Genomic DNA, 27,546 nt, shown 5'->3' with positions numbered 1-27,546 from the left:
AAGAATCGGTCTACGTTCATTTACACTGCAGCGCAACATCTGAGTTCTCAAACTAAAACAGTGTCTGCAGCGTTTGCCAACGAATCAGTTTATGAGGGTCGAAAACGGTGGTGTAGCGTAAATGAAATGCGTAAACGTAGTAAAAGTAACGCGTTTTAAAGGATGAATGCATTAATGTAAACATAGCCTATGTGTATGAAATGTGATACAAATAAAATTGCCTTGCCTATATGTAATTGCAATGATTCTCACACAGATCAACATTGTTGTTACAGGTTCAGTGCTTGGTGTGTGATCAGCAATTGGCGTATAATAATAATACGTCTTCCATGCTGAGGCATTATAGGGCTAAGCATGAGCAGTCTGGAGGGTCAATGGAAAACTCCAGCTCTCAAGGTAGGTCATTTATGGAATAGTTTTCTACTGTTACAGTATGAATAAACTTTACTTAAAGTTTAACATGTATTTGCATATTTTCTGTCCAGTGAATCGCAAGCAACAGCTTGATGAGGCTCTAGTGGACATGATTGTGGAGGATTCACAGCCTTTCTCTATTGTGGATGACAGTGGCTTTAAAGCATTTGTGGCTAAGCTTGACCCCACTTATGCACTACCATCCAGGCAGGCTCTGAAGGTCATGGTGGACCACAAATATGAGGAGCAGAAGCAGAAGGCCACGGCTGAGCTACAGAAGACACAGGGTGTGAGCCTAACTGCAGATGTGGACCTCTATTAATATGGATGCGTATCTGGCCGTTACATGCCATTATGTAGATGTAAGACAATTTCCTGAATAAATATAGCACCTCCCCAAAGGATACTGCATGGGGGCAAAGTGAGTGCTCGGGAAAGCAACTCTCTACGATTCACAGTGGACTTCCCACTGAGAAACATTTGGGTTTCAAAGACACACCTTTAGGGTGTCATACATTTGTATTCTTATTGTCTCAAAGCAAACTGTATATGAAATGCTACATGCACAAAGAATCTAAAATCTGTATCTTATTTGTTTTTCATTGAAATATCTCATTGCAAGTGGTTACAATGGTCTCACCCATATAACAACAGAATACAATGTTAAAGTATATGTGAAACTTCATTCGATGTTAATAGACACCTCCCATTCTAAGTATAAGCCAATTACCCACCGTGTGCAAATTAAGGACAGCCCTTGGTTCTACAACAACCAATCAGTACCAAATTCCTATATGCTTTGTTCTCTGGTTATTTAAGGAGATGTGTAGAAGATTTAGGCGGGACTTTCAATATCTAGAAATGCACCCCCATGACGCTGTATCTTTGATACAGCATCATGTTTCTTTTTATTTTATTTTGAGGAATCTGTAACCAGATCTTCATCTCCTTACCAGGTATGCAATGGTTTTTCGTTGTATTGTTTTGTATTTGAATTGGATATATTAATTGGCTTTGAATTATGTTTTTCCTACCTGGTTAATAAATTGTTATGTTTGGATTTATTCTGTGGCTACGAAAGTTATTGACATGATTAGTAAATTACGATGTATCCTTGTTTCCGCAACGTCTGAAAATCAGGCTAGTTTTTTACGGACTAAAATCCCAGATTAGATGGCATAGTAGTACATCAGCGGAGGATTTTAGAGATCCGACTAGCACTTGGCGCTAGTTTAAGTTAAATTAGATGCGTGGAGGCTAATTTCCTGTTTAGAGTAACATGTAAATGTTGTCTGACCACTCTAAATCAAACGAGCCTCAACCTCTGGTTATTTCAATATTAATCTATCTAAGTTGCATATTAAATTATGTCACGATTATACAAAGCTATCATTGGAGAAGACGGTCAGTTTGTTTTATGATAGTGGTCGTGAGCCTCTGGTTAGAAATAAATATTGTAATAATTAAGTTGCACCTCTATGGGGACTAAATAAAGTATGTTCAGAGATGAGCACGCATAAAAGGCGGCCTTCTGAACATATGGTCAAACCTCTAGCAGCGACCAAGCCTGATTCGGTTGTGATCGTGGGCCCGCATGATTATTAAATATTAATAAACGGCCGGTGCGTGAGTCCAAAGCGACATGAGTAGCCGAATGAACGGATGCAATAACAAGTAGGGCTAAACAAGAATAACCAAACATCCACCCAAATTCTGTAACTGTTAAAAGTAATCATCAATCCAATTAATATTAACATTTTCTTGGAGTCAGATAATAATACAAAATTGCATAAATGCCAAAACGTCACTTGCAAGCGCCGGAAAAGACTGAACGCGCTATTACCCTTCGTTTGGATTCCGTCGTTGGGCCAAACGGATGGATGGGGCCACATTTCTGCCCCTTACATAGATGACAAGGATAAGCTTGCCACAGTACTTCTGGGGGTACGGTCATTTCCAAAAGCTCACACTGCGGAGAACCTTGCAGAGGCCAAGAGGTTGCTCTTTGAAGAATGGGGTATACAGAGCAAAATAAAATCCCTGGTCACTGATGCTGTCTCAAATATGATAGCCACTGCCAACAACTTAAAGATTAGGCATGTTATATGCATCGCACATGCCTTGAATTTGGTAGTCAAGAAGTCCCTTGATGCAACTCCTGGTCTGGAAGATGTTAGAACAAGAGCACGGAGGATGGTGACTTACTTTAGGACCAGTACCACAGCAAAAGAGCGGCTCAGAGAGAAACAGGAACAAATGGCACGTCCAGTGAAGAAGCTGATTCTGGAGGTTGATACACGCTGGAACAGTACCTATTTAATGTTTCAGCGTATATATGAAGAGAGAGAACCAGTGGGTGCAGCACTGGCTACACTGAGAACTGATGTGGCTCCTCTGACATCAGAAGAATATTTTGCAATATCTGAGTGCATGAAAGTGCTAGCCCCATTCCAGGTGGCCACCGTTGAACTTTCTGAGGAGAAGAGAGTATCTGGCTCTAAGGTCATTCCCATGATGAAAATGTTGCGATACACAATAAATGAAACCCTCAAAACCATTTCCAATGACACTGCAATGCAGCTGGGACAGAATCTGTCAAGAAGATTAGCAGATAAATTTTCAGCCCTTGAATCAACAAGTGTTTTGACACTAGCTACACTACTAGATCCAAGATTTAAAACATTTGGTTTTCATAATCATATACAGGCCCAGACGGCAATTGGACGACTTACATCTGAATGCACAGCATTAATCAGAGACACTGCTCATCAAACATCTAGCCACTCAGCACAGCCAGATACAGCACAGAATCTTGAAAGTACAGGTCAAGGTAAAGTAAATATCCAAAAATGTAACTAAAAAAATGCATTACTTGTAACATGTTGGTTTTGTTTTTCATTTCTCTTGCAGATCAGTTGAACCTTTGGGAACTGCTGGACAATGATGCAAGTAATGCAAGGAGGAACAAAAGTGCAACATCAGATGCAACCATAGAGGTCCAGCGCTACATGACCGATCCCCCACTGCAGCGTTCTGCTGACCCTCTTGCTTATTGGTCCACCCACAAAGCAATATATCCTCATTTATACCAGATTTCTAAACTGTTTTTGTGTACCCCTGCATCATCTGTGCCATGCGAGAGAATATTCTCTAAAGCTGGTGAAATAGTTTAAAAAAAAAAAGAAATCGTCTGTCACCAAAGACTGTGGAGAAAATAATATTTTTGAATAAAAACCATAATATTTAATGAATACATTCCTCATCATTGTCTAAGCCCTCTTCATGTACCCAAATGTCTATGGGGGGGGACTGGATTGCTCATGACACCGGCTCGTTCCCTCGCTGCAGACTGTAGCGCCATGACATCACGTACTGACGTCAGGTATGTCCTACGTAGCGTATGTCTTTAATGCGCATGTACAAAATATTTCACTTTAATCAGTAGATGGCGGTTATGCGCCTGACAGTTTCTCGTCTGCAGTAGGCTATGGATTAGCGTTTTTTCGAAAGGGATTAATTCGATTGCGGTAAATCGATTAGATTAAATAAATATTTATGCTTTATGTTTGCTTTTAGTTGTTATTAAAAATGATTTCTGTTCAAAATTGTACTTTCGAACTTTTTTTGCTTGTAAAACGAATTTAGTGTCTCCCTAGTTTTTTACATTCACAAATCATGTTGAGGAATTGAGTTTCCCTATATTTATCAAAGAAAATTTACGTTCATGTGACGGGCAAAAAAATGTTTATGTAAAATATACAAAAAGCAAAGCTGAAATTGATTGCATATGTGATTTTCGATCTACATGCATGTTTCTGGAAGGCTTAACTTACTGGAAACAGTCACCAGGTTCAGTCCAGCTAAGCCAGGTTAGTTATTTTTTGCATAACTGTTAGTTTTAATGTATTATTTATTTTATGACTTAAAAAGAGAGACACATAATATGTTAGTGTTATTTTTCTAACTAAACCATGTCTTAAACGAAACCGGACCAGATAATGAATTGATGTCATCTGTTTGAACCACAGTGCTTATGAGGAAGGCTTCCTTTACTTGAGGACTGCTTCAGGATGTAGAATGAACAGTGAGTAACCGCAAGCATACATCTATATTTTTACCTTTTACCCTTTACTCATGCAGTGAAGTACAGTAGTATGTGTACTATTAAATATGTCCTTGAATGTTAAAAGATTTTAAAATATTCTTCTTTGAACCTCAGGTAATACTGATTACCTTGATTTAAGTATTCTGTATGCATTAATGGTACGGTATATAAATTATAATGTGGTTTCTTATAGAATTTGTTCACTTTTATTTCTTGACATGGCATAATGGTCAAGATCTCAATCTATCTGTTTCTCTTTTTATTGTCTGATGTAGTTGCATTTTAAACTGACTTTTGTCTATTTTTGATAGATGCCACCTAAGATCCTGTGGCAGATCCTGATGGGAGTAGTCAAGGTTGATGGCGATGTGGCTGTCTTGAGGCTTGCACTCAAATGCTAGATGTTTAGGGACATTGTTAGTGAGCCCAAATTTAAAGAACAGGCTCACTTTTTGTGTCTTGACAGTAAGTTCTTTTAATCCTTAATAATACTCTAAAAATTATTTAAGAAAACTCTTTGTCTGTCCACATCTTTATTATCTGGTAGACTGTATTGCCTTCAAAACCTTTCAGCTATAAAAGTACCCTGAACTTAAAATTGTACTAAGCATATCTTTGTGTAATGTAATCTCATTTAAAATGTTTTCCTTATATGACTATGTTAACATGACATGTTAATGCTGTTCTTTAAAATAATTGAATATTGTTTGATCTGTCTAAATTAGGTCATGAGAACTGGATTGTGTTTTACAGACAACAGTTTCGGATGCCCTACTCTGTGACTCAATGCTTCCACAGAAATCTTCAAAGACTGTCCACCTGGCAATGTTGGGGATGGCAGAAGGGGTGTCCTAAGGATTTTATTCTGAAAAGGAGTTTGAAGGCTGTTTCTCCACTGCCTTTTTTTCAAATGATGGAGGGGAATTTCAGACAGAATAGATATAGTTATTAATAAAGGATGGATGAAATGCAACTAGGCAATAAAAATTGGCTATAGAACTTGAGGAAAACATACTTTAATACTTTGAAAAAATATGCAAAAGGTTATTTTACTAGTATTGCATCCCTAAATTGATGTTTCGAATTAAAGTACAGTTTACCTCACAGATCTTTCATATTATGATGCTAAACAGGCTCTTAAATAGGACTTTGGTCAGATGATGATGGGGTCACCCCTTGATTTCTTTCTTATTTTATGCCCATAATAATTAAAATAGTGATGCTTTTTGCAGTATGTGATGGTGTATTATCCTCCATGAAAGTAAATTTATTTCAGAAGACATAATTCCTTATATCTCAAAGTGAAAACAATATTTTAGGAACTCTACATATCTTCTAGATGTCCATTTGACCCCCTCAGGGACTATAAAGGGACCTACCATCTTCCCAGTATTCCAGTCAAAATCATTACTTTGCCACCTCTCCCTAATGTTACAGTCTTGTTTGAACATAGTGGCTATTAACCAATTATCCAGAATGACATTCATCTACATTATTCAGTGTATTTTTGCATGTCAATAAATAAAACTGTTTAAAATAGTCTTTGTGTATTCTTAGCTCACATCAAATGTTGTGGTTTGGGTAGGGGTAAAAATACAGCTTTATGCACTGAAGGATCCTGTATCGAGAGGTTCTTGGGATTCCAGGGACACCAGCAGGTTTAAATACATGTTTTCTTGGTGTTTTTTAATGATGCCTTTTTCTAATATTTTCCTAAAATATATTTTAAAAGCCTTATAGTCAAATCTTTCTGTATTGTGAATCACTCATGAATAATTATAATAGTTTAATGATTTCTGTTTAGGTCCACCAAATATAAATTGTTATACAAAATAATTTGCTTTTTTTACGATAATGCACACTTTTTTATACCCATACTTTATGAGGACCACAACTTGCTCTATACTATGGAACAGCATATTTTTCAAAGTATTAAAATATCTTTTGACATTTTTATTTCATTTAAATATAACAGCATCCACACGGTCATATAACTGTTGAGGGTGAAATAGAATTTGAAAACTTACTGGCTGTATTGGAAAAATAAACAAAAATGGCATGTGCATAATAATTTGGAACGCGGTGTATACCCTGTATATGTATCGTTTTATGTGTCCTGTTTATAAAACAAAGCAACGTGTTATCGTTGAGATTTTGATGTGTCTTCCAAAATAAAGGATGTGGAAACTGAAAACATACTGTACATAGTTGATTTAACTTTAAATTAGTTTACCATAAATGCCTAACTTTTTTTTTTGAAAGCAACAAATATGCCCAAAAATATAAAACCCATAAAAGAACCATATGACAGAGGGGAGATGAAAATATATACAAGGTGTCATTAATGTTCACTGTTCCAGTATACAAAATCGAGTTTGCTCTGTACACACACGTTTAAAAAATACAACCGATAATGCTGAGTTTGCTCTGTAATTTCCTATAATTGTTTTATGCGTGTCAAAGGCGTGTCACACGTCGTTAAAAGACATGAATATTAAAGACATACGTGCATGCGCACAGAAGACATACTGACGTCAGTAGGTGTGATGTCACCGCGCTACAGTCTGCAGCGAGGACCACTTGCTAATTTTCGCACATGCGCGGTAAAAATCTTGGTTTCGGTTCGGATCAAGTAGTGACGCAGTTCTCAAAAACAAGAAAAACGTTAAAATGGAGCTACCTATCGTAGATTTCAGTGTCTATGGACTTGTAAATACACATGTATCAGACGACAAATTAGAAACGCTTGGGAAAGAACTGAGAGCGGCATTTACCGATGTGGGATTTGTTTACCTAAAAAACACAGGCATAGATCAAGAGGAGGTTTGTAATTATTATTGTACTCGTTTATTTCTTATGATATTCTGATGTATGCAGACGAGCTATTATTTCTTCACTGTCTCCTCTGTTTAATAGGTGGACAAAGTCATGAGTGTTTCCAAAAAGTTCTTTAGTTTGCCTGAAAACGTGAAGGCACCGTTCAGCAGGGGCAATTTCTCCTGTGATGTGAATCACGGCTGGGTTTCACTAGAAACTGAAAGGCATGTCAATAAATATTCCAAGAGTCTAACCATGTATTAATAAACTTACGAATGCTTTTTAAGTTATTTTTTTCTTGTCTTGTCACAGCCTGAATCCTCGGCGTCCCGGTGATTTGAAGGAGGCCTTTAATATAACATCGCTGAGGGAAGATATTGTAAATATCCATTTTTGTTACTTAACCTTTTCATGTAAAGGACCTAGCCACCTAACAATTTTTGGTTCCCAAAACGTTTTCCTTACTTTAGTTTTTGGTTCCAAAAACGTTACTCTAACGTTAGTTTTTGGTTCCCATAACGGTTTTTTGTTTGTTTGTATTTGGTTAGCCAGGAAAGTTTCTTTACGGAAATAGAATTTTATTTTTAGGTTAGTTTAACGTTAAACTAACCTAAAACTAACGTTATTATTACAATTAGTATTGTAGTTTTCAAATATGTGATTAGTTATCACAAAGGCACTCTCTGTTTAATACATTTGTATTCTCATTCTCTCAAAGCAAACTGCATATGAAATGCCACATTCTACATGCACAAAGAATCTAAAACTGATCTTATTTGTTTTATATTGAAATATCTCATTGCAAGTGGTTACAATTGTCTCACTCATATAACAACAGAATTCAATGTTAAAGTATATGTGAAACTTCATTCAATGTTGATAGACACCTCCCATTCTAAGCATAAACCAATCACCCACTGTATACAAATTAAGGCCAGCCCTTAGTTTTACAACAACCGATCAGTACCAAATTCCTATAGAGACAGAGCGCAGTTATGCAAGTTTGGGGGCCACGCCCACCGGGGGGGAAAGCAATCCAACCGTCTCCATTGACTTTGTATTGCGAGAAGCCGCCTCCTTGTCATTTCTGGCTTATAACAAAAAACTGAATAATGCCTAAAAGCTGGTGTGTGACAATATGTACAGCTAACAAGCCAAAGAGCCCAGAAATAAGTTTTTATAAGCTGTCGAGCCGTAAAACCCAGTCTTTAAGGAGAATAAAGTGGATTGCCGACTGCGTTTCCCCCTAGTGGACGCAGTTCTGCTAGTGGAAGTGCTGTGAGGGGTTGCCTGTGTCCATTTTTGTGTCTTTAAGTGCTCGTTTTTTGGGGTCGACAGCTTATAAAAACTTATTTACAGATTAAACTTAAAAACAGAATAATACCTAAAAGCTGCTGTGTGACAAGGTGTACATCTAACACGCCAAAAAAAAAAACAAATACGTTTTTATAGGCTGTCGACTTCAAAAAACGAGCGTTTAGACACAGAAATGGAAACAGGCAACTTTTCATGGTGCTCCTGTTGGTAGAGCTGCATCCAATAGGGGGCAACGTAGTCGGCGATCCACTTTATTCTCCTTAAAGGCTGGGTTTTACGGCTCGACAGCTTATAAAAACTTATGTCTGGGTTCTTTGGCTTGTTAGCTGTACGTGTTGTCACGGAGCAGCTTTTGGGCATTGTTCGGTTTTTTGTTATAAGCCAGAAATGACAAGGAGGCGGCTTCTCGCAATACAAAGTAAATGGAGACGGTTGGATTGCTTTTCCCCCCCGGTGGGCGTGGTTTTCAGGTTATGACGCGCTGCGCTCTGTCTCTATATGCTTTGTTCTCTGGTTATTTAAGGAGATGTGTAGAAGATTCAGGCGGGACTTTCTATATTGAGAAATGCACCCCCATGATGCTGTCCTGGCACAGCATCATGCATTTTTATTTTATGTTGAGGAATCTGTACCAGATCTTCATCTCATTCCAGGTATGCAATGGTTTTTCGTTTGTTTCGTATTTGAATTGGAATGTAAATTGGCAGGTAAACATTATAAATATCACAATTAAATGTAAACAATAATAATGCATTTTTATTTAAAATGTTTTATACTGATCAGATCATATCTGTGATATTATTTGCTCTTTGTATGAAAGTACAACCAAAAGTAATAATTTTAAGAGTTTAAATGTATATAAAATGTATTTTAAGCATGAAATTATGTTTCCCACATAGGTCCCATATTATCATCCAACATGGGCATACCTATATGGGACCCACATAGTCAATATATATATTGCCCATGTTAAGCCCATGGCCACATGAAACCTATGTTGCCCATATGGGACCCATGTGAGGCCCACATATCAATGTTAATAAAATGTATTTTAATGTATTTTTATTTCAAATGTTTTATACTGATCAAATCATATGTTATATTATTTGTTCTTTGTATAAAACTGACAATGAACCAAAAGTTATTATTTTAAGTGTATAAAGATGTATTTCAAGCATAAAAATGTTTTGCCCACATAGGAGCCATGAGGGCCCCACATTATTATCCCACATGGGCAAATATCAATGTTGGCTGGGGTGCACGCACTGAAAGAGCGCACAGAGCTCAAGACTCCAGCTGTAGTGAAGTACCGCACGTCTATAATTTTTATCTATATCTATCTAAAATAAGTACAACACATTTCCATATAAGGAGGAGTAAAACAATATATTAATAACAAAATTTATAAATTAAATTATTTTATTACTGGTAAAATGTCTATTGAAATATTATATTTTAAATAAAAATACCTCAACACATCACACATTGTATTTAGATAGCATTGTATTTTATCAAATTTATAAATAACTAGTGACTTCAAAACAATAAAGAAGACTTATTGAAATTATTTATTTGTAATATTTATTATATTTATTGAAAATTAATAAACATTTAATCTTTTTTAGATTAAAAGATCTTAACACAGCAGTTAGCCGCTTCTCCATTATTAAGTTATAATAATCAAAAACATCATCTCTTCATGTAGACGGGAATCACTAAAATCTATATTAGTTCTCACATATAAGTAACTAAATGAAGAAAGAAAATAGAAACCGCTATATATGACAAATAAATAAACATTTCATTCACTTCAGGATAACAGATCAGTTTAACGTTAGCTGGATAGCTCTCAGTTTTTACAACAATCAAAAGGTTCTAACATCACATTCTCTTCATGTAAATCATTCAAATATATTTTTGTTTTCACATATTAAAGTTACTAATGAAGAAAGATAAACAAATCATAATGTTAAACTCTGAAGTAAAAATGAAATGACAAATAAATAAACATTTCATTCACTTTAGGTAAAAAGATCTTACCACAGTTAGGCGGCTATCCGTTTTTACAACAATAAAAAGTTTCTAACATCATATTCTCCTCAAATCGATCGAAAATCACTCATATATTAAAAAAAATGTAAGTTACTAAATCAAAAAAGAGAAAAAAGAAACGCTAAAATAATGTAAGTCTCTGAGGTAAAAACAAAAAGACGTTAAAACCGTTATTTTTTTAAATTCAAGCACAAAAAACGTGAAACAGATCTCAATACTTTACTTGCGCGTTGTTTGATAAGTTTTGTTTGCTAAACTGCGAGCCCGACACGCATATTAAGGCTTCAGTCAGCAAGCAGTACAACCAAATAGTAAAGACAGCATGCAAATGACAACTGAGTTTATGTTTTCTTGCATAACATTTTAACACAAATTTATCTCAATATGCCGTGATTAAAGTAGTACACAATCATTTACACATTAAATAAATATGCATGTCATAATCATATTGACTATAATATATATATTTTATTAGTTAATACCGTTTTTTTTGTGAGAAAACAAAACTGTGCAGTAATACCATATATTCAATTCTATTTTATTCCTTTTTATTCTATATATAAATAATTCTCCAATTTTCTATGGGTTCTTTTCTTGTAAAGCTGCTTTTTAACACTGCAATGTTGTAAAAAGTGCCACATCATCCACTTCTTGACTCAATTCATTCGGGAATCCAAGAAAACTTAAGTAGGATTGGTGTTGTTTTTAAATACAGGGATGGTGTTCATTTAGATTCGTTTATTGTTCATTCGTCTCAGAGAGTGATTTGTTGCACTCTGGGAATGGCTTGGTTGTTTTTGACTCATGGTGGGTGGATGTTGGGCGGAACGGTTGCTGGGTTGAAAATGGACCCAATGCTGGGTTATTTTAACCCAACTGCTGGGTTATTATACCCCATGGTTCCATAACAACAACCCAACATTGGGTTATTTTTAACCCAGCATGGGGTAAATTTTAACCCAGCATGTGTTCTGTCCAGTATTTGCCCATTGTGGGTCAAGGATGTCCCAGCCGTTTTTAGAGTGTGGCTGCATCTGAAATCGCATACTGTGACAGTAGGTATTGAATAAGATAAAGCATCTACTCATCGACTGTTAAACCTATAGGTAGTATATAGTATGAATATGCAGTGTTGGGGTTAACGCATTACAAGTAATGCACATTTTGTAATAATATTACTTTTCTGAAGTAACGAGTAAAGTAACGCATTACTTTATAAATGTACACATTAATATTTGAGTTACTTTTAAAAAAGAGTAATGTGAGTTACTTTTCAGTTTAATTAATTACATTTAAACCTAAAATAATGTACTGAATTAAACTGAACATATTAATGCAGAATTACGCACTTTGTGTGCCTGTTTGAGTTTGAGTCAGAAACGGAGATGGCAGGCCAGAGCTTGACATTTTTGTGATCATAAAAAACACCTGCAAGGCCTAAAAGAGATCAAGCCTCAGCCAAGTAAGAAAAAGTAACTTAAAAGTAACGTAAGCATAACAGCAAGTTAGTCGTTAACTGGAATGACGTTAAACTAGCGCAATTTAACCACAAGCCGTGTTACCGCTTTTGGACATTTTGAATAAACCAACACATCTCCTTCTTCTCCCGGGGGCTCACATTCTCTTCATACATGACAACCCACTGGGCTGTTGCTATGCTTTCTATACTGAAAAGAGAAATGATTAGATCACCTCTCGAGTCTTCGGGTATGAGTTGCTTATTCTTTTGTTATGTGACCCTGCTTCACGGCTCAGTATTTTACAGGCCATTCATTTATTATCAGAAGATACAGTGCAAAAGACAAAATAGCCTACAGTAACCATTTAAAAAAATAAAGTTGTGTTCTATTATTGTTTTTTTTTATGTATTTTTGGCTGGCATGATATATAAACAATTAACAACAATTATATGTACAGTGTTTGTCTAGTCATCATTGCTATGTTACAAAGGTAGGTTACACAGACATCTCTATAACTAAATAATTGTACATTAAATTTATATTAAACATGAAAAGTTAGTAAAATATTTTAACTACACATGACTTTTCAGTTAAAATGCAACTGTATTATGGACTAAAATATTGAATGACCCATAAATAGTGAATGACTCCTAATTATTAATTAATCATAACACTACATTTATATATTCTATCTATTTTTATTCAGTGATATTCACTTTATATTACAAGAGAAGTCTTTTATTAGAGAACAATTATTCACAGGTGAATCATTAGTAAAGTCAATATTTGTATTATATAATACTATATTATATAATATAAAAAAAGCAAATTTCGAACCCCCCCCAAAAAAATCTGAAATTCTACTGTAGGCTAAAATCTGTCATCTTTGATCGCTAGACAGACGATTAATGATTGTTGCAAACTAATTTTTCCTCATTTCTGCAGTTTGGCTACTTCTATGACAACAAATAACATAAAAACTCTTCCTGCATGTGTCTGTGTTTACCGTCATGCAGTCTGACATTAATGACAGCTGAGATAATGTTAATACAGTCTGACATTGAACAATCGTAAAGCACTGTTTTAAATGACACCCATTTTAACGCACAGTTCCAGGTTTGCAAGCTTGACAAAGGACAGCGAGTGTGTGAAAGCTGTGCTGTGTGTAAACCTCACTGCATGTCAGTAAGCATGAATAGACATTGCATTGCATTGTATTGCATTATAGGAAGCATTTATGATTGGAAACACATTATCTCTTCTGTTGGTTAGAGTTGGCCCTCTGAAGGAGTTGAGGATTTTCGAGAAGTCCATACGGCGTTTTATCTGCGCTGTAAGGATCTTTCTCTCAGGGTCTTGAGAGTGATGGCTCTTGGATTAGGTCTGGATGCAGATGTCTTCCTCAAAGCCCATAAGCAAATTGAATGTAAGTAAAATGATTTGCACTTCCTCTTTGTCATGTAAACACTGCATGTTAAAGGAACAGATATTTGATCCAAGAAGATATTTGATGTAGCATTCTGACTTCTGTAGACACAAAGGAACATTTTGCCATTATTCCATCTCACAAAGGTTCTGCTTTGCATCCTAGCTTTCTGCATCTAGAAGAATTTTGGAATGTTCACCATTTGAGGCAAATAGATTTGCACCATATTTCCTAATTCTCTCATCTGGGTGTGCCTTCTAAATATAATTCAGACCTGCCAACCTTTACGCATTTTGCGTAACAGATACCCATTTAGACACCAAACTATGCTGCAACGATTTGTCACTTCAAAATACGCGAAAAGCCATTGATGTTCAACTTTCTATGCATTTGCACACTAGGCAACTCGTCTACGCATTGGGCAGCACCCTGTTTAAAAAAGAAGACGTCGACCACTCATAGCGCTAGTTTCAAACTCTTCAAAGCTGAGAGCAGGGAGCCGCCAAAACGAATAACGAAAATAACAAAATTGTTTTTCATCTCAGTCCATCTTCATACTGTGACTTGTTTTACATGGGAGGATGGTTCTAAACACAGTTTTAAAGGTAAATGGGCAGGGTATGGGAATTGTGAATTGCATAAATTTTAATAAGCCTGCCAACCAAGAGCGTCTAGACCCCTTTTACTGTTTACTTTTATTTGCCAGTATATTAATTTACATTGCTAATAGCGGCAAAAACTGAGCTATATGAAAAGTAATTCACACTTGTAAACACGTTGCAGTCCCACATTAACGGAAAAGACAAATTGATGTCCGCGAGTGGCGCGTTTGTGTTTAATTTTTGTATTACTCTGTCGCCGCTTATAGTAGTTTTTGTTGGGTATATTACTAATCTTATACTGTATTAATATTATATTAGGCTTAAGGCCTATTGTTTCTACACAAGGCTATAAGACACAGTTAAACTTTCGTTTTCTCAGTTAACTTTCGTTTCCTAATTAAGAGCCCAGGTGCGATCCTGCGACTATGCCACGATTGTTCTTGCCACGATTATTATGAGAAAAGGTCGACATAACCGATAAACAAGAGGACGTCATTTCAGATTAGTTAACTTTCGTTTTCTCAGTTTCCTAATTAAAAAAGGCAATCCTGCGACTATACCCCGATTGTTCTCGCCACGATTATTTTGAGAAACAAGGTCGAAACAACTGATAAACAAGAGTACGTCATTTTAGATTAGAGAATTCGTCCAGCACTGAAGTAGTGCTTTTCGCCTACTATCACGCCGGTTTCACACCGCAAGCGTGAGCAGCGCGTAAGCGGGGCGTGTTTTTTTCGGCGCCCATGTTAACAAGTTAAAGCATGTACACCGCACGTGGAGCAGCGCGTGCTCGCGTGGCAGGAGCGTCGCTGAAGCAGCAGTGCTGTGATCATTTCGGCGTCGGGTCTATTTTTGCTGCGCTGCTCACGCTCAATTAAAGTGACAGTGCATTGTTTATGCTTTAAATGGTCGTGGATTGACGCGAAAAAGTGTAATTTAACCATAAAATAATAAATGTGACGCCAAGTGTGTTTAAAACAGTCATGACTTTGAGCAATTTAAAAGAAAGCAATGAAATATTTAAAAACACCAGAAGACTGCGCTGTCATTCACTGTCTGCCCAGCACTAAATGACTCCTCATCTATAATCTTCAGAGAAATAGAGACATACACCTATAAATCTATGCTTAAATTGTTGAAGGGAAACACGATCGACTGCTTTATGCTGTCAATCACTGAGTGATATTTTTTATTTTATTGTAAAACTTCAGAGAAACAGATTTAATAATGTGCCATGGGCTTTTTATGTCTATAATTATGTATTGTGTCTATATCTGTCATTACACGGACCAGAACAGCACGAAAACAATGTGGGTTAAACAAATCACAGTTTTATAAATAACAATGACCGTCAAAAAACGTCTTGAAGAGGTTTTGCTCATTAATGCATGTACAATAAAGTAATGTGAAGAGATTTTGAGATTTTTATATTGTTATTAAACTGCACAGTATGCGCTGCAAACGCAGCCGGTATGAAAGCACAATGGCCACGCGCCGCAACGCTCTCCTCACGCGCTGCTGATGCTACGCATACGCGCTGCTCACGCATGCGGTGTGAAACCGGCGTCAGTGGCGGTTCTACACGGAGGCCAAGGGTGGCCCGTGCGTCTGTAGACATGTCCCTGGCCACCCCTGTGGCCACCCCGTGCTGACCAAATAAAAAAAGTATACATTTATTTTGATTTTACACGCGAGAGCGAAAAGCGTAACTAATGCGATGCAAAGTTCTACACGGGCAAATTAGAGCGGTGCACCCAACCACTGTAGATGCCTGCGGGTGCTGCTCGGCGAGTGTCTCAATTCGTTCCCAATCCAGACCTGCAAACTTGTCGCTTTTCGGCGACAATCGCCGTTTTCTTGGTCAATTGGGTCATTCACGTGAATTGCGTAGAACCGGAGAGTTTTTTTTTTTGAGGAGGTGGGGGGGGGGGTCGGGAGGCTGCCCTTTATCTGAATGCCATGCGGGCTAGAATTGCCAAACATTATTGGATAATTCTTATAATTGACACTTCTCTGGGCCAATCGAAATCTTGGCATTTGCTTTTCTCTGGGCCAATCAGAATCTTAGCACTTCCTTCAGAATCTTGAAGACAGCGAGGCGCGGTCCTTTGGATGAGAGACCACGCGAGTCTGATGGACACTTTTAACGTGAAGTAACCATCTTATTAAAGATAAGTCAACTTTTTTGGACCAAAAACAACAACTATTTGTTTGCTTGATTTAAATTAGCGTTAGCTACCGCTTATATTGTATTTTTAGGAACGAGTCTACGCCGAGTAATGCACAAACATAGACCTTGCATAAAGTTTGCCTATGCTTCAAGCAAAATGACTAATGTTAGCTAACTTAGCAGGACGATTGTTAGCTAGGCTTATCGTTACCCGGGTGCTCTGCCCTGAGTTCCGAGATATACGGCTACTACTCGAATTCTGAGCTAACGTTACCCTGAGTAACTTCATTACAGTGGCTGTGGTGCGCGCTTGCGCAGGCAGTCATTCGTGATGTGGGTAAATGTGACTGTTTACACAATAGCTGATGCGAGAGTAATGTTAAAGAAAACCCACCGTTTTTACCTCAACTTAAACTAATTAATACATACCTATCTTTTTTAAATGCATGCACTTAATCTTTGTACATCGCGTTGTGAATGTGATTTAGCCTAGCCCCGTTCATTCCTGGTGGCTGTATACCTGGTAAACAGTAATTTTTAACAACATAGGGCTGTTTAGACAAAACAATCTGGCGAGCGTGTTGTCCTAGGCTAATACACCAACAGCAAATTTCTGTATAATAAAGGGCTACATTTTGCATCAAAGTCTGTCAATGTAATCTTTACATTGTGTTGTAAGTTGAATTTACATTATGAACACTAACACTTTGAGATTGTTTATTCAATGTAAGGAGCCCTACATATAAAATGCATTATTATTATAATTATTGAACAGAAATGTATGTTGATATTCACTGCATATCAGCCATACAGTATGGCACGTTGTTTTATCATATTAGTCCTATGTATGATAGTTTGCAAGGTTACATTTTAATGATTTTAATTTACTTTCAGGCAATGGTTCTGGGCACTTTGGTGGAGCACTCACTGCCATTCACAATGGCCCGTCATCGTCATCCTTAATTGCACAGACGCCGGCTGAGGAAAAAGTGGCTCTGTCGCACGAACATCGGCAAAATATATATATATATATATATATATATATATATATATATATATATATATATATATATATATTTTTTGTCTGTCTCTTGTTATTTTTTATTTCAGTGTCATGCTTCACAACACTTCCAGGCGTTTCCGTGAGTTGTAAATAAAAACATTTGTTAAATATAAAAGTGTCATTCTCCTTAAGCTTCAAGGATGTTTTAACATTGATTTTTGATTAAAGTATGGTGATTTTTGTTAAGTCACGCCCAGAATCATATTAAAATCACACAAAAAATAGAGCTGGGGTAACCGCCCCAAAAGCACCCCCCCCACCCCCCGTGCGCGTGACACTGTCACCTTTTTTACTCTGAGGAGTTTGCAGGTCTGCAATCTCCCGATGTTGAGAATGTGTATGCAGGTTTTGGCATTGGTAAGGACTCTAGCTCACTTGACATTGGGACACTGTTCACTTGTTCTCCTGTGACGTGGCTGCTTAAGCGCGGTGATCATTCACAGCTGTTACTCATCAACAACCGGCAAAACCAACATCTCGCTAACTTTTTAAAGTTTACACATTGTAAAAAGCGCTGTAATTATGCTCTTACATATACGTGCATAAAATTGGAGGAATATAATTAAATGTTCCATATAAAAATGTTTACAATTTTAAATAAATATTATTTTAAATACTGATTAGATTATGGTCCCTAACTGTCTAGCAATGTGTATTTATATGTAAACTAAAACAAATTAAAACTAAAATTTGTCTTTATAAAAGTTTGCATTTCATAAAGTTTATTGAGTAGGCTCGCATGATTTTCGGTTGGGGGGCTTTAGAAAAGAGCCCAGCTCCCCTTTTGCACCTGCACTCACTCTTGTATTAAATAAATATTTATGTGATTGTAAAGTAAAATAACGTTTACGGGGCAGTTTCCAGGAAAGGGATTAGACTAGTCCTAGACTAAAATAAATGTAAGAGCAGTCCAAACTGAAAACAACTTGCAATGCCATATCTTAAAATAGACCAGTGTCCTTTGTTTTGCTTCAAAATGCACACAAGAAATGTAGTAAGGCATGTTTGGTAAAACTAGTTATATTTCCTAATTAAACTAAGGCCTAGTCCTGTCTTAAACTAATTCCTGTAATTACCCCTATAATCTTTAAATATAATTTCTTGCCATTTTTTTATGTGCCCCTCTGGTAAAACACTGGCCCCTCCTTGGCCCCCCTAGTGAAATTTATGCTTTATGGAGCGACGACAGCGAGTAAAAAAACTCCAATGACAAACTCCAATGATATTAAACAAAGAAATAAAACTTTGAGAGAGAGTTGTATGCACGCTTTTCCCCGTCATGGACCTAAAGGAACATTATGTAAGAAATGTATATTAATTAATCATAAAATGGCCCTGATATGTCACTAGACATTAAGAAATCATTTTCATTTCAAATACTTGTATTACTGACAACAGTAGTATGGCCAGGATATTGTCATTTAAAAAGTGGAGTTGCAGCCCTCAATTGATGTTTATGTTGTCATTTTGTGTATTGGCCTCCAGTTGTGTGATTGCAGTACCAGTTTTAGCCACAAGTTTTGTGATTGCAATACCAGTTTTGTCCACAATCCTACATACTGTTCCTTTAAATTATTGCGACGTCACTCTCCTGCTGCTCTGTACTGCGTGCCCCAGCTCATGCCGAGCAATGAGACGCACGTGCCCGGCCCAGCATACAGTACAACATACAGTTATGCTGCAACCCGTAACCCGTAAATCACGACTTCAAAACCACGACTCACAACTCTGAACCGGGAGTACATCGATCTAGTACGAGTTCACGGGTGGGAAGTCACGGGTTTGACTGCCGTTCCAGTGCACAGGTAGAAGGTTGTAAAAACACGGGTTACAGGCTGCCTGGAACGCATAGAGTCGTGAGTCATGGTTTTGAAGTCGTAATTCACAGGCTCAAAAACCTGCCTGGAACGCAGCATAAGTGCTCCCTTTTGTTACATAAACATCGTCTTACATTTTTTAAGGTGAAGTAATGAGTGGTGTATTTGCATTTTGCGCGGAGTAGAAGACGCATTTTTCATTTTCACAAGACGCATTTATGTGGCCAAATGTAAATGGAACAGTTTTAACAAATGAGATATCCGATCAGAGAAAACACATAAAGTCAAATATAAGGTACAAAGCTGTCACTGTAGCAGTACCCTTTATATAAGGTCCTAATATGTACCATTTAGGTACAAATATGTATCTTTGAACTGCCAATATGTACTTTTAAAGTACTAATATGCACTTTTTGGATACAAATGTGTACTGTCCCAGTGACAACTTTTGTACTTTTATTTCTGAGAGTATATATACTATCTTTTTGATCCCATCAAGAGAGGCTTCTTGATGGGAAATGCATCATAAAAGGTCTATATATTTGGCAGATGTAAAGCATGAATGTGTATTTTTTGTGTTAGTCAATTTTTATATTATTTTATTATTATTGTAACAGCTCAGGTATTTTCAAGGAGCAACATGTTTGTTCAATTTCTAAAGATCTTAGTTCTGTTTTAAATAAAGGGTTTAGAAATGAATGCTTTTCTTGTTTTTTGTTTTTTATCCGATTCATCGCTTAATCGAACAAATAATTGACAGATTAATCGATTATTAAAATAATCGTTAGTTGCAGCCCTAATGCAGATAATATACACAAACGATCATGCACATATGCTTTTTATTGTAGTAGCCGCTAAGTAATGTTATTGTAAATTTTTGTAAAAGATTATCATCAGTACTGTAGAATGCAAATCTGCTAACATGCCATTTATGCCTTAAAACATATTAATATTGTTCATGTTAGGTATGTTAAAGAAAAGTAGTGGGAGGCCTGTGCCCCAGTAGAGCTTCATGTCAATGGGCCTGTTGGAAAATAAAGCAAGGATATAGCATGCTATCTGTTGGCAGGTCTAATAATTATTTGGTAACACATTACAATAAGGTTGTATTTGTTAACATTAGAAAATGCATTTAACATAAACTAACAATGAACAATACTTAAGCATTTATACATTTTAGTTCATGTTGTAACATGTTAACATTAGTTAGTGCACAATAAACTGACATGAACAATTGTATTAACATTAATACATTCTTAACTCATTGTCATTGCTCATTGTCAATTTACTCAGTCAATATTAAAGATATCAAGATGTTGTTTGGATATATTTTCACAGAATCTTCTTTACATTATTTATGATAAAAGATAAATTTAGGTAAATCAGAAAAAAATTACTTAAAGGAAAACCTTTTTGTCCCAGTCCAGCCCTGGGTCCAATTGATGTATGATTAAACCGGTGGTCAGCAATATTTTGTTTTATTATGACCAAGCAAGTGCTTTATTAAAGTCAGGGGAGAAAAATGTGTCCCATCTTAAACGAAAACACCAGTTTTTCAATATTTTACTATGTTCTCTCCTTAACTTAGACAACTTAATACATACCTCTCTTTTCTCAATGCATGCACTAGCGACGGGACGATTACCGGTTTCCCGATTAATCATGTTAAAATGTCCTGACGGTTAGTATTATCATTTAAAATTTAATTATCATTACAACCGTGTTTGATTACCGTGATTTTAAAACTCACCAGCCTGTCTTGTCCAGCCAGAATCAGTTTGCACATGCAACATAGTTTTTTGCACAAGAAGGCATTTAAGGAATAATGCATTGTATTAATTCACGGTAAACTTAGTAGAAAGATTTATTTATTTTTTTACTACAGAAATAATTTCAGGGACATGAAATATTAAATTGTGATTTTCAAAAATAAAACTTTAAAAAAAATGTTATCAGTGTGTGTATCAGTTCTTTTTGAACAATGATAATTGTGACAACCGTGATCTTTGGTCACTATAATCATGATATGAAATTTTCATACCCTAGTACACTTAATGTTGTAGAGCGCGTTATAAATGTGTTAGCATTCATTAAACATGAATTTAGAAGCTACCAAACACTACCATGTTTTTCCTATTTAAAGACACAAATTTACTATGGTCTCACCACAATAACCATAACCATGGTATTTGTAGTAAAACTAGGGTAATACAATCATAATCATAATCTATCTGCAAAAAAAAAAACATTCTCACAATAATAAAATCATGGCTAATTTTCCTAAGGGAGTAATTACAACATGATATCTGTTTAAGAAATGGGGTTGCACACCTGTCAATCAGCTATTACATAACAGAGCGAGACCAGAGAAGAATGTGCTCTTACAGCTGCTTGTGTTGTCACTGAACATGCTCATTTCAGAGCAATTGATTTAATAAGCCCAACCTTTAAAGGTGCTCTAAGCGAATTCACTCGTTTTAGACCATAAAACATTTTTTTGTTACATTCAGCAAACAACATCTCACTATCTGCTTGCTGCCTGTCCGCTGATCAAACTGTAAAAAAAACAATCTCTGAAGACAGCCTAGGCTCCACAAACTGCAATAAAAACAAAGTGGCCAAACCTACCACCAGAAACGATAACAAAATGTCTGTTTACACTTGGTATTAAGATGTGTTTTCGTCGATCGGATCACAAGTGGACGAGAGAGACACATTACGTTTACACCTGGTATTTAAATCCTTCTCTTTTGTCCACTTTCGACCGCTTCTGTGCTGAATACTATGAGGGGGTGGTCTGTGAGACGGTGGGCGAGTCTCTCTGCTGTCATTCAAACCCGAGCGGGAGTAATTATGAGTTTATATGGCGCAAACTAATATTATGTCGGAGTGCACTGCTTGTTTAGCAAGTAAACATGCTGCACAGTGTTTTGTACATGAGTATTTAAGAGCTTTCTTTCTGCGCAATTGATGAAATAGGATCGCGCAACTTTCACACGCTTTCAAAACAAAACTACGGAGATCAGCCGCTTAGTTTTATCAATGAAAGGCTTAAAATAGCGCTGTTCACCGAATGTTCACGCCAGAATTCAAAAAAGACGTAAAACTTGTGTTTAATACCTCAGATTAGATAAATGGGCGGAGAGAAGGCGGTCGCGTGTGGCTGTTCGAACGCATTCAACCACATGAGCGTTCCGCAACTCCAAAGCGATCCGATCGAAAGTGGTTTCGACCACCTCTGGATGTGGTTGAAAGTGGTCGAAAGTGGACGAGCTCAAAACGTTTTGAACACCGTTTACACCTGGCATTAACGTCGTCCACTTGTGATCCGATCGACGAAAACACATGTTAATGCCAAGTGTAAACAGCCTCAAAGTGTTCCAGCCAATAAACGACAAGAAGGATTTGGGGGTGGGGGTTAGGCGCGTTCATGAAAGCACGGAACAGAGGGGGAGGAGTTAGCTATGCTCTGTTTGTTTGAAAACAGTGATGTTTGAAAACTAGTGGTGTAATGCTGCGTTTACACCAACCGTGGAAGAGGTGTAAAGCGCAGGTGATTTCAATGTTAAGTCAATGTGAAGACACGTTGACGTGGGTCAGGAGGTCCCGCGGCACGGAAATTTTAAAAAATGTCACACAGATTCGCTTAGAGCCCCTTTAAGGAGAAAAAAGTGGATCGCCAACTATGTTCCCCCTAGTGGGCGCAGTTCTACACTGTCAAAAATAAAGGTACAAAGCTGTCACTGGGGCAGTACCCTTTAAAAAAGGTCCTAATATGTACCATTTAGGTACAAATATGTACCTTTTAAGGTACATATTGGGAGTTCAAAGTACCAATATGCACTCTTTGGGTACAAAGGTGTACCTTTTTGAAAGGGTACTGTCCCAGTGACAACTTTTGTACCTTTATTTCTGAGAGTGTAGTAATAGGAGTACTATGAAAAGTTGCCTGTTTCCACTTTTGTGTCTTTAACCCTCTGGGGTCCTACCATTTTGGGACACTGTCAGAGGTTCTGACATGCTCTTACATTTGGTCTTTTTTCAGTTGCTATAAACATATTAATGGCAAGTGTCTCATAACACTGCATTCAGCACAAACTGGGCTAAAATATTATATGAGCTACATGTATGTACATGTTTGTATTTTTGAGAGAAAAATATTTATGTGTGGTTTTTAAAAAGCTAAATTTTTAAATCACTGATACAAGTCCACAAAACCCATACTAAACATGTTTTAACAAGACTTTTCTAAACAGAATCTAGTAGTCTAGAGTTTTTTCTTTAAAATGATGTGAAAATCATCCTGCCTACTCATTCCCATAAAACAATATATTGATTTAGAAATTGTAAGACACTTTTTGTTTAGAGGGGCCGTATGCGAGAAGGATTGATTGACAGCTAGCAAACAAAAGATTTGCATAATGAGTAGGGCTGGGTAAAAATATCGATTCATCAATGCATTGCAATTATTTGTTTCTCAATTCAATATCGATTCATCAAATCCTATGAATCGATTCAGCCCCCCCGGCCAGTGGCGGCGCTGTGGGCAACACTCTAGTGAGAGGGTTTAGTGTTGTACAAGACGCGCTATATCAAAACAGAAAGATCAAAGATGGCAAACAGCAGTACTTCATTCAAGCCTGCACCATCAACGTGATCAAACATTAGCAGAGGTGGAAAGAAACAAATTACATTTACTCACGTTACTGTAAATGAGTAGTTTTTTGTGTACTTTTACTTTTTTGCGTAGTTTTTAAAATCTGTACTTTTACTTAAGTATGTTTTGTTTGAAGTATTGTACTTCGCTACATTTTAAATCATATCCGTTACAGAGTAATTTTTTTTTTTAAAAAGCAAGGTGATAAAGACGCGCAACGGATGATTGATGGGCGGGGGAACGCGCAAAAAGAACCATGGAGACGGACGAGACAGGCGCGCGCTAATGCAGACCCGCCTCAGTTCAAATCTTATGAAAGAAACCCCTGGTTATATATAAGCGACCTCTTTCCACTGACACGAAGCGAGTGTTTCATTTCTATGAAAGGTAAGATTCATACGAAATTGCAGACCGGGTTTTAACGCTCATTTGCACGACGCGTTTTTAATACAATGCGCATTATCCTCCGCAGTCTAGCAGCTTTGCGTCAAGTCAAACAAAACTTCAGAACGTCCTCAAGAATCCGCAGGTCATTAGACATTGCAGAGAGAAAGAGAGAGAGAGAGCGAGCGCGAGAGAGAGAGAGAGAGAGAGAGAGAGAGAGAGAGAGAGAGAGAGAGAGAGAGAGCGAGAGAGGTCTGACATCAGGTACCCAGGTCAGGGACGCTAGAAGACAATAAACGTGTCAAAAGTATGACATGGCACTCATCTAATTATATGCTCATTTAAACTAGATATATAGTTTAATAAAATAATGTATGTTACCAGCAATACATCAATTACAACCTTACTATAGTGATTGTATTTACAAGCTGCTGACCTCCTACAAAATCCTCCACCTCTCCCGCTGCAAAAAAAAGCAACTTTTTAATGATTTACTTTTTACTTTTTACCAGTAACTTTACTTTTACTTAAGTAATATATTTTAGTACTTTTTCCACCTCTGAACATCAGCAACACTACACACACCATTCAAAAACACACTCGGGTACTCAATTGCTTGTGTATTTACTTGTTATCGAATCGATATCGAAGGAAGTAAATCAATATTGAATTGAATCGAATCGAATTGAATCGAAGCCTCAAGAATCGAAATCGAATCGAATTGTGAAATTACTAACAATACCCAGCCCTAATAATGAGCTGCATAATGAGGCAGGAATGTGAGAAGAAACTACAGTAAAGAATGTAAGGACAAATAAATGTGTACATGTTTGTTTGAGGTTTATTAAGAAGTTACAATATAATCAAAATAGAAATGAAGGGAAACAAACCCTATTCAAAAACTTAACTTGTATAAACTAAGAAACTGATAAACAACTGAACTGTAAACTTCATGTGGCTCATGTTACCATATAACTTTTAACTCCAAAAAGTGTGAATATGTCTTTCCACTTCATAGTTTTGTACTGATGAAAGGGATGCAGACCTGTAAGAGAGTTATAAACAGCTGTTAGCATAAATTGTCCACAGAAATAACTGATGGGTAAATATCACTGATAGCACTATATTCAGATAAACTATCACAGTGTTTCCCACAGGATTTTGAGATACTGTGGCGGTGATGACGTCACACACTGATTAGCATATATGTGACGTCATTGCGTCGTGTTTTACTCTTTGATCCGTCACATTATATTGCATTTTAACACAACTGAATGCTAATTTTACATAGTTCCTTTTCTGTTGTCTATAAAATAGTGACTAAACAGGACCCAGTAACGACCCACAACTCAGTGGGCCCTATTTTAACGATCTGAAACGCAAGTCCGAAGCGGAAAGTGCAAGTGAGTTTGTGGGCGGATCTTGGGCACTGTTGCTATTTTCCCGGCGGGAGAAATAAGTCTTGCGCCGGGCGCAAATCAGTAAGGGGTTGGTCTGAAGTAGGTTCATTATTCAAAGGTGTGGTTTGGGCGTAACGTCAAATAAACCAATCAGAACGCTATCCAACATTCCCTTTAAACGCAAGGGCGCAAGTTCCATGGCGGGTTGCTATTATTATGACTGATTTGACAGGCGCACGCCAGGAGCGGTTCACAGCCGAGGAGACCTACGTTCTTGTAAGAGCAGTCAAAGACAGAGAAGTTGTTTTGTATGGGGATGGGAGAAACCCGCCCAAATCAGCGTCGGTTAAACAGGCGTGAGAGGAAATAGCCGCAATTGTCTCATCAGCTGCGCCAAGCACTACAATGATGTCAGGAGACGGGGGGATCCCAAGCTTGCCAGCATAACCAGGCACACAGGAGGACATCGCTGCGTCCACCCTCACCGCTGAAAGGGTTTGGGGGCTTTGAAATCGGATACAAGAAACGCAAGCAAGGTTCAACCCCAAAGTACACTTACAAATCAAGTTCACATACATGAAGGTTACACAACAAACTTATGAAAATATTTTAACCGTTATTTGCATGATAATTGTTTAACGCTGCCACACAAAAAAAATAAAAACTATCACCTCAATGCTCACCACAATGATTTCCCTTATGTATTAATATTTTTTATTGTAACAATTTGTGATTTAATGATTTCCCTTATCTTATATTTTTTATTGTAACAATTTATGATTTGCAAAAATAACTGTTGCATCTGTGTAGATTAGATAAGCAATGCGCGTTGTGCACGCTATACATTATGGTCAAGCATGCGCCCTTAAAATAGCATAATGAACCACGCGCAACGCGCCACTGACTTTAGACTAGTTTTTTTTTGGTTAGTAGCGCAATTGTTTTGTGAAACTGCAAAATAGCATAAGAGATGGTTTGCGCCGGAGCACGCCTCCTTTTTTGCGCTGAACCGCCCAGGGAGCGCAAGTTCATTCCCTAGTTTGCCGACGTGCGTCTGTGGAGGGAAAAACCCGCTGTGCGCCAGTGCAAAATACGAAATGATACATGCGTCACTGACAAAGTCAATTGCGCTGGGTGCAAGATAGGGCCCAGTAACTCTTTGTTTAATTCAATCAGCTCTTTCTTTAACTGCTACTAAAAACACGACATTGTCTGAAAAAAATCATCATACGTTTACATTGAGGCTGTACTTATGTTGCTGTTCTCATCAGTGTTGTTGTGTTATGAGCGCTTTTATATTTGAAATACGAGTGGTAGTTTTATTGCATATCGCGTATAGCGCAGACAATTTGTTGCAAATTCAGAAATATGAGAGAATACACGGTTGCTGTTACTACAGAACACGTGCACAGGCATACCGCATCATAGGTAGAGAGAGAGCTCGGACACAGACTCACATCAGAACGGGTATGTGTGGGAAACAATACTGCTAACCTTTTGTTAAGTCACTCATGATGAACTTGATCAGCCGTCTTCTCTGTCAGTAACATCCATGACTGTTGACGTTTATGCGAAAACGAGAAAGTACACAGAGGAACACGGAGTTACATACTTTTCACTGTTATGTGAGAGAGGCGCGCAGCAAAGAGAGGGGAGGGGGCCGTTGAGGCGCTGCACACAACGAGAGAGTGAGGATGGAGGCGCGCTGAGCGCTCGCTGCAATGAATTAAGTCGTTTTAAATAGTACAATTAAAATGTAAATGGGAATCATGAAAACTCTATTTGTGGCGGCCAGTGTTGATTCTGTGGCGGCCCGCAGTACATAAACTAAATTCAGAACATCTCAGATAAACATCTACAGT

General features: G+C 37.3%; 2 protein-coding genes across 2 annotated transcripts in view; both read left to right on the top strand.

Moving 5' to 3' along the window:
• The first annotated feature begins 2,318 nt into the window (after positions 1 to 2,318).
• On the top strand, positions 2,319 to 6,156 carry LOC141349721 (zinc finger BED domain-containing protein 4-like). Its single transcript, XM_073853530.1, has 6 exons — positions 2,319 to 3,244; positions 3,325 to 3,796; positions 4,237 to 4,283; positions 4,443 to 4,498; positions 4,831 to 4,984; positions 5,245 to 6,156. The coding sequence occupies exons 1-2, from the start codon at positions 2,479 to 2,481 to the stop codon at positions 3,585 to 3,587; spliced, it is 1,029 nt and encodes a 342-aa protein (XP_073709631.1). The 5' UTR covers positions 2,319 to 2,478; the 3' UTR covers positions 3,588 to 3,796; positions 4,237 to 4,283; positions 4,443 to 4,498; positions 4,831 to 4,984; positions 5,245 to 6,156.
• Positions 6,157 to 7,099: 943 nt separating this feature from the next.
• LOC141349720 (uncharacterized) overlaps positions 7,100 to 27,546 on the top strand; it is a 33,304-nt gene continuing 12,857 nt past the window's right edge. The window contains exons 1-4 of the mRNA XM_073853529.1: positions 7,100 to 7,342; positions 7,436 to 7,560; positions 7,649 to 7,715; positions 13,438 to 13,591. Coding sequence (XP_073709630.1) covers positions 7,190 to 7,342; positions 7,436 to 7,560; positions 7,649 to 7,715; positions 13,438 to 13,591 — 499 coding nt within the window. The 5' untranslated portion in view covers positions 7,100 to 7,189. The remainder of the gene's footprint in view (positions 7,343 to 7,435; positions 7,561 to 7,648; positions 7,716 to 13,437; positions 13,592 to 27,546) is intronic.

This window comes from Misgurnus anguillicaudatus, chromosome 15, assembly GCF_027580225.2.
Source record: "Misgurnus anguillicaudatus chromosome 15, ASM2758022v2, whole genome shotgun sequence".
Lineage (NCBI taxonomy): Eukaryota > Metazoa > Chordata > Actinopteri > Cypriniformes > Cobitidae > Misgurnus > Misgurnus anguillicaudatus.
Note: the sequence above shows the minus strand (reverse complement) of the source record. Positions and strands in the feature narration are given on the sequence as shown.

Excerpts from the sequence above, each read along its gene's own strand:
- LOC141349721 (XM_073853530.1), top strand. The coding sequence starts at position 2,479 with ATGATAGCCACTGCCAACAACTTAAAGATTAGGCATGTTATATGCATC. Across the intron at positions 3,245-3,324 it reads TCTTGAAAGTACAGGTCAAG|ATCAGTTGAACCTTTGGGAA; the intron begins GTAAAGTAAATA and ends TTTCTCTTGCAG.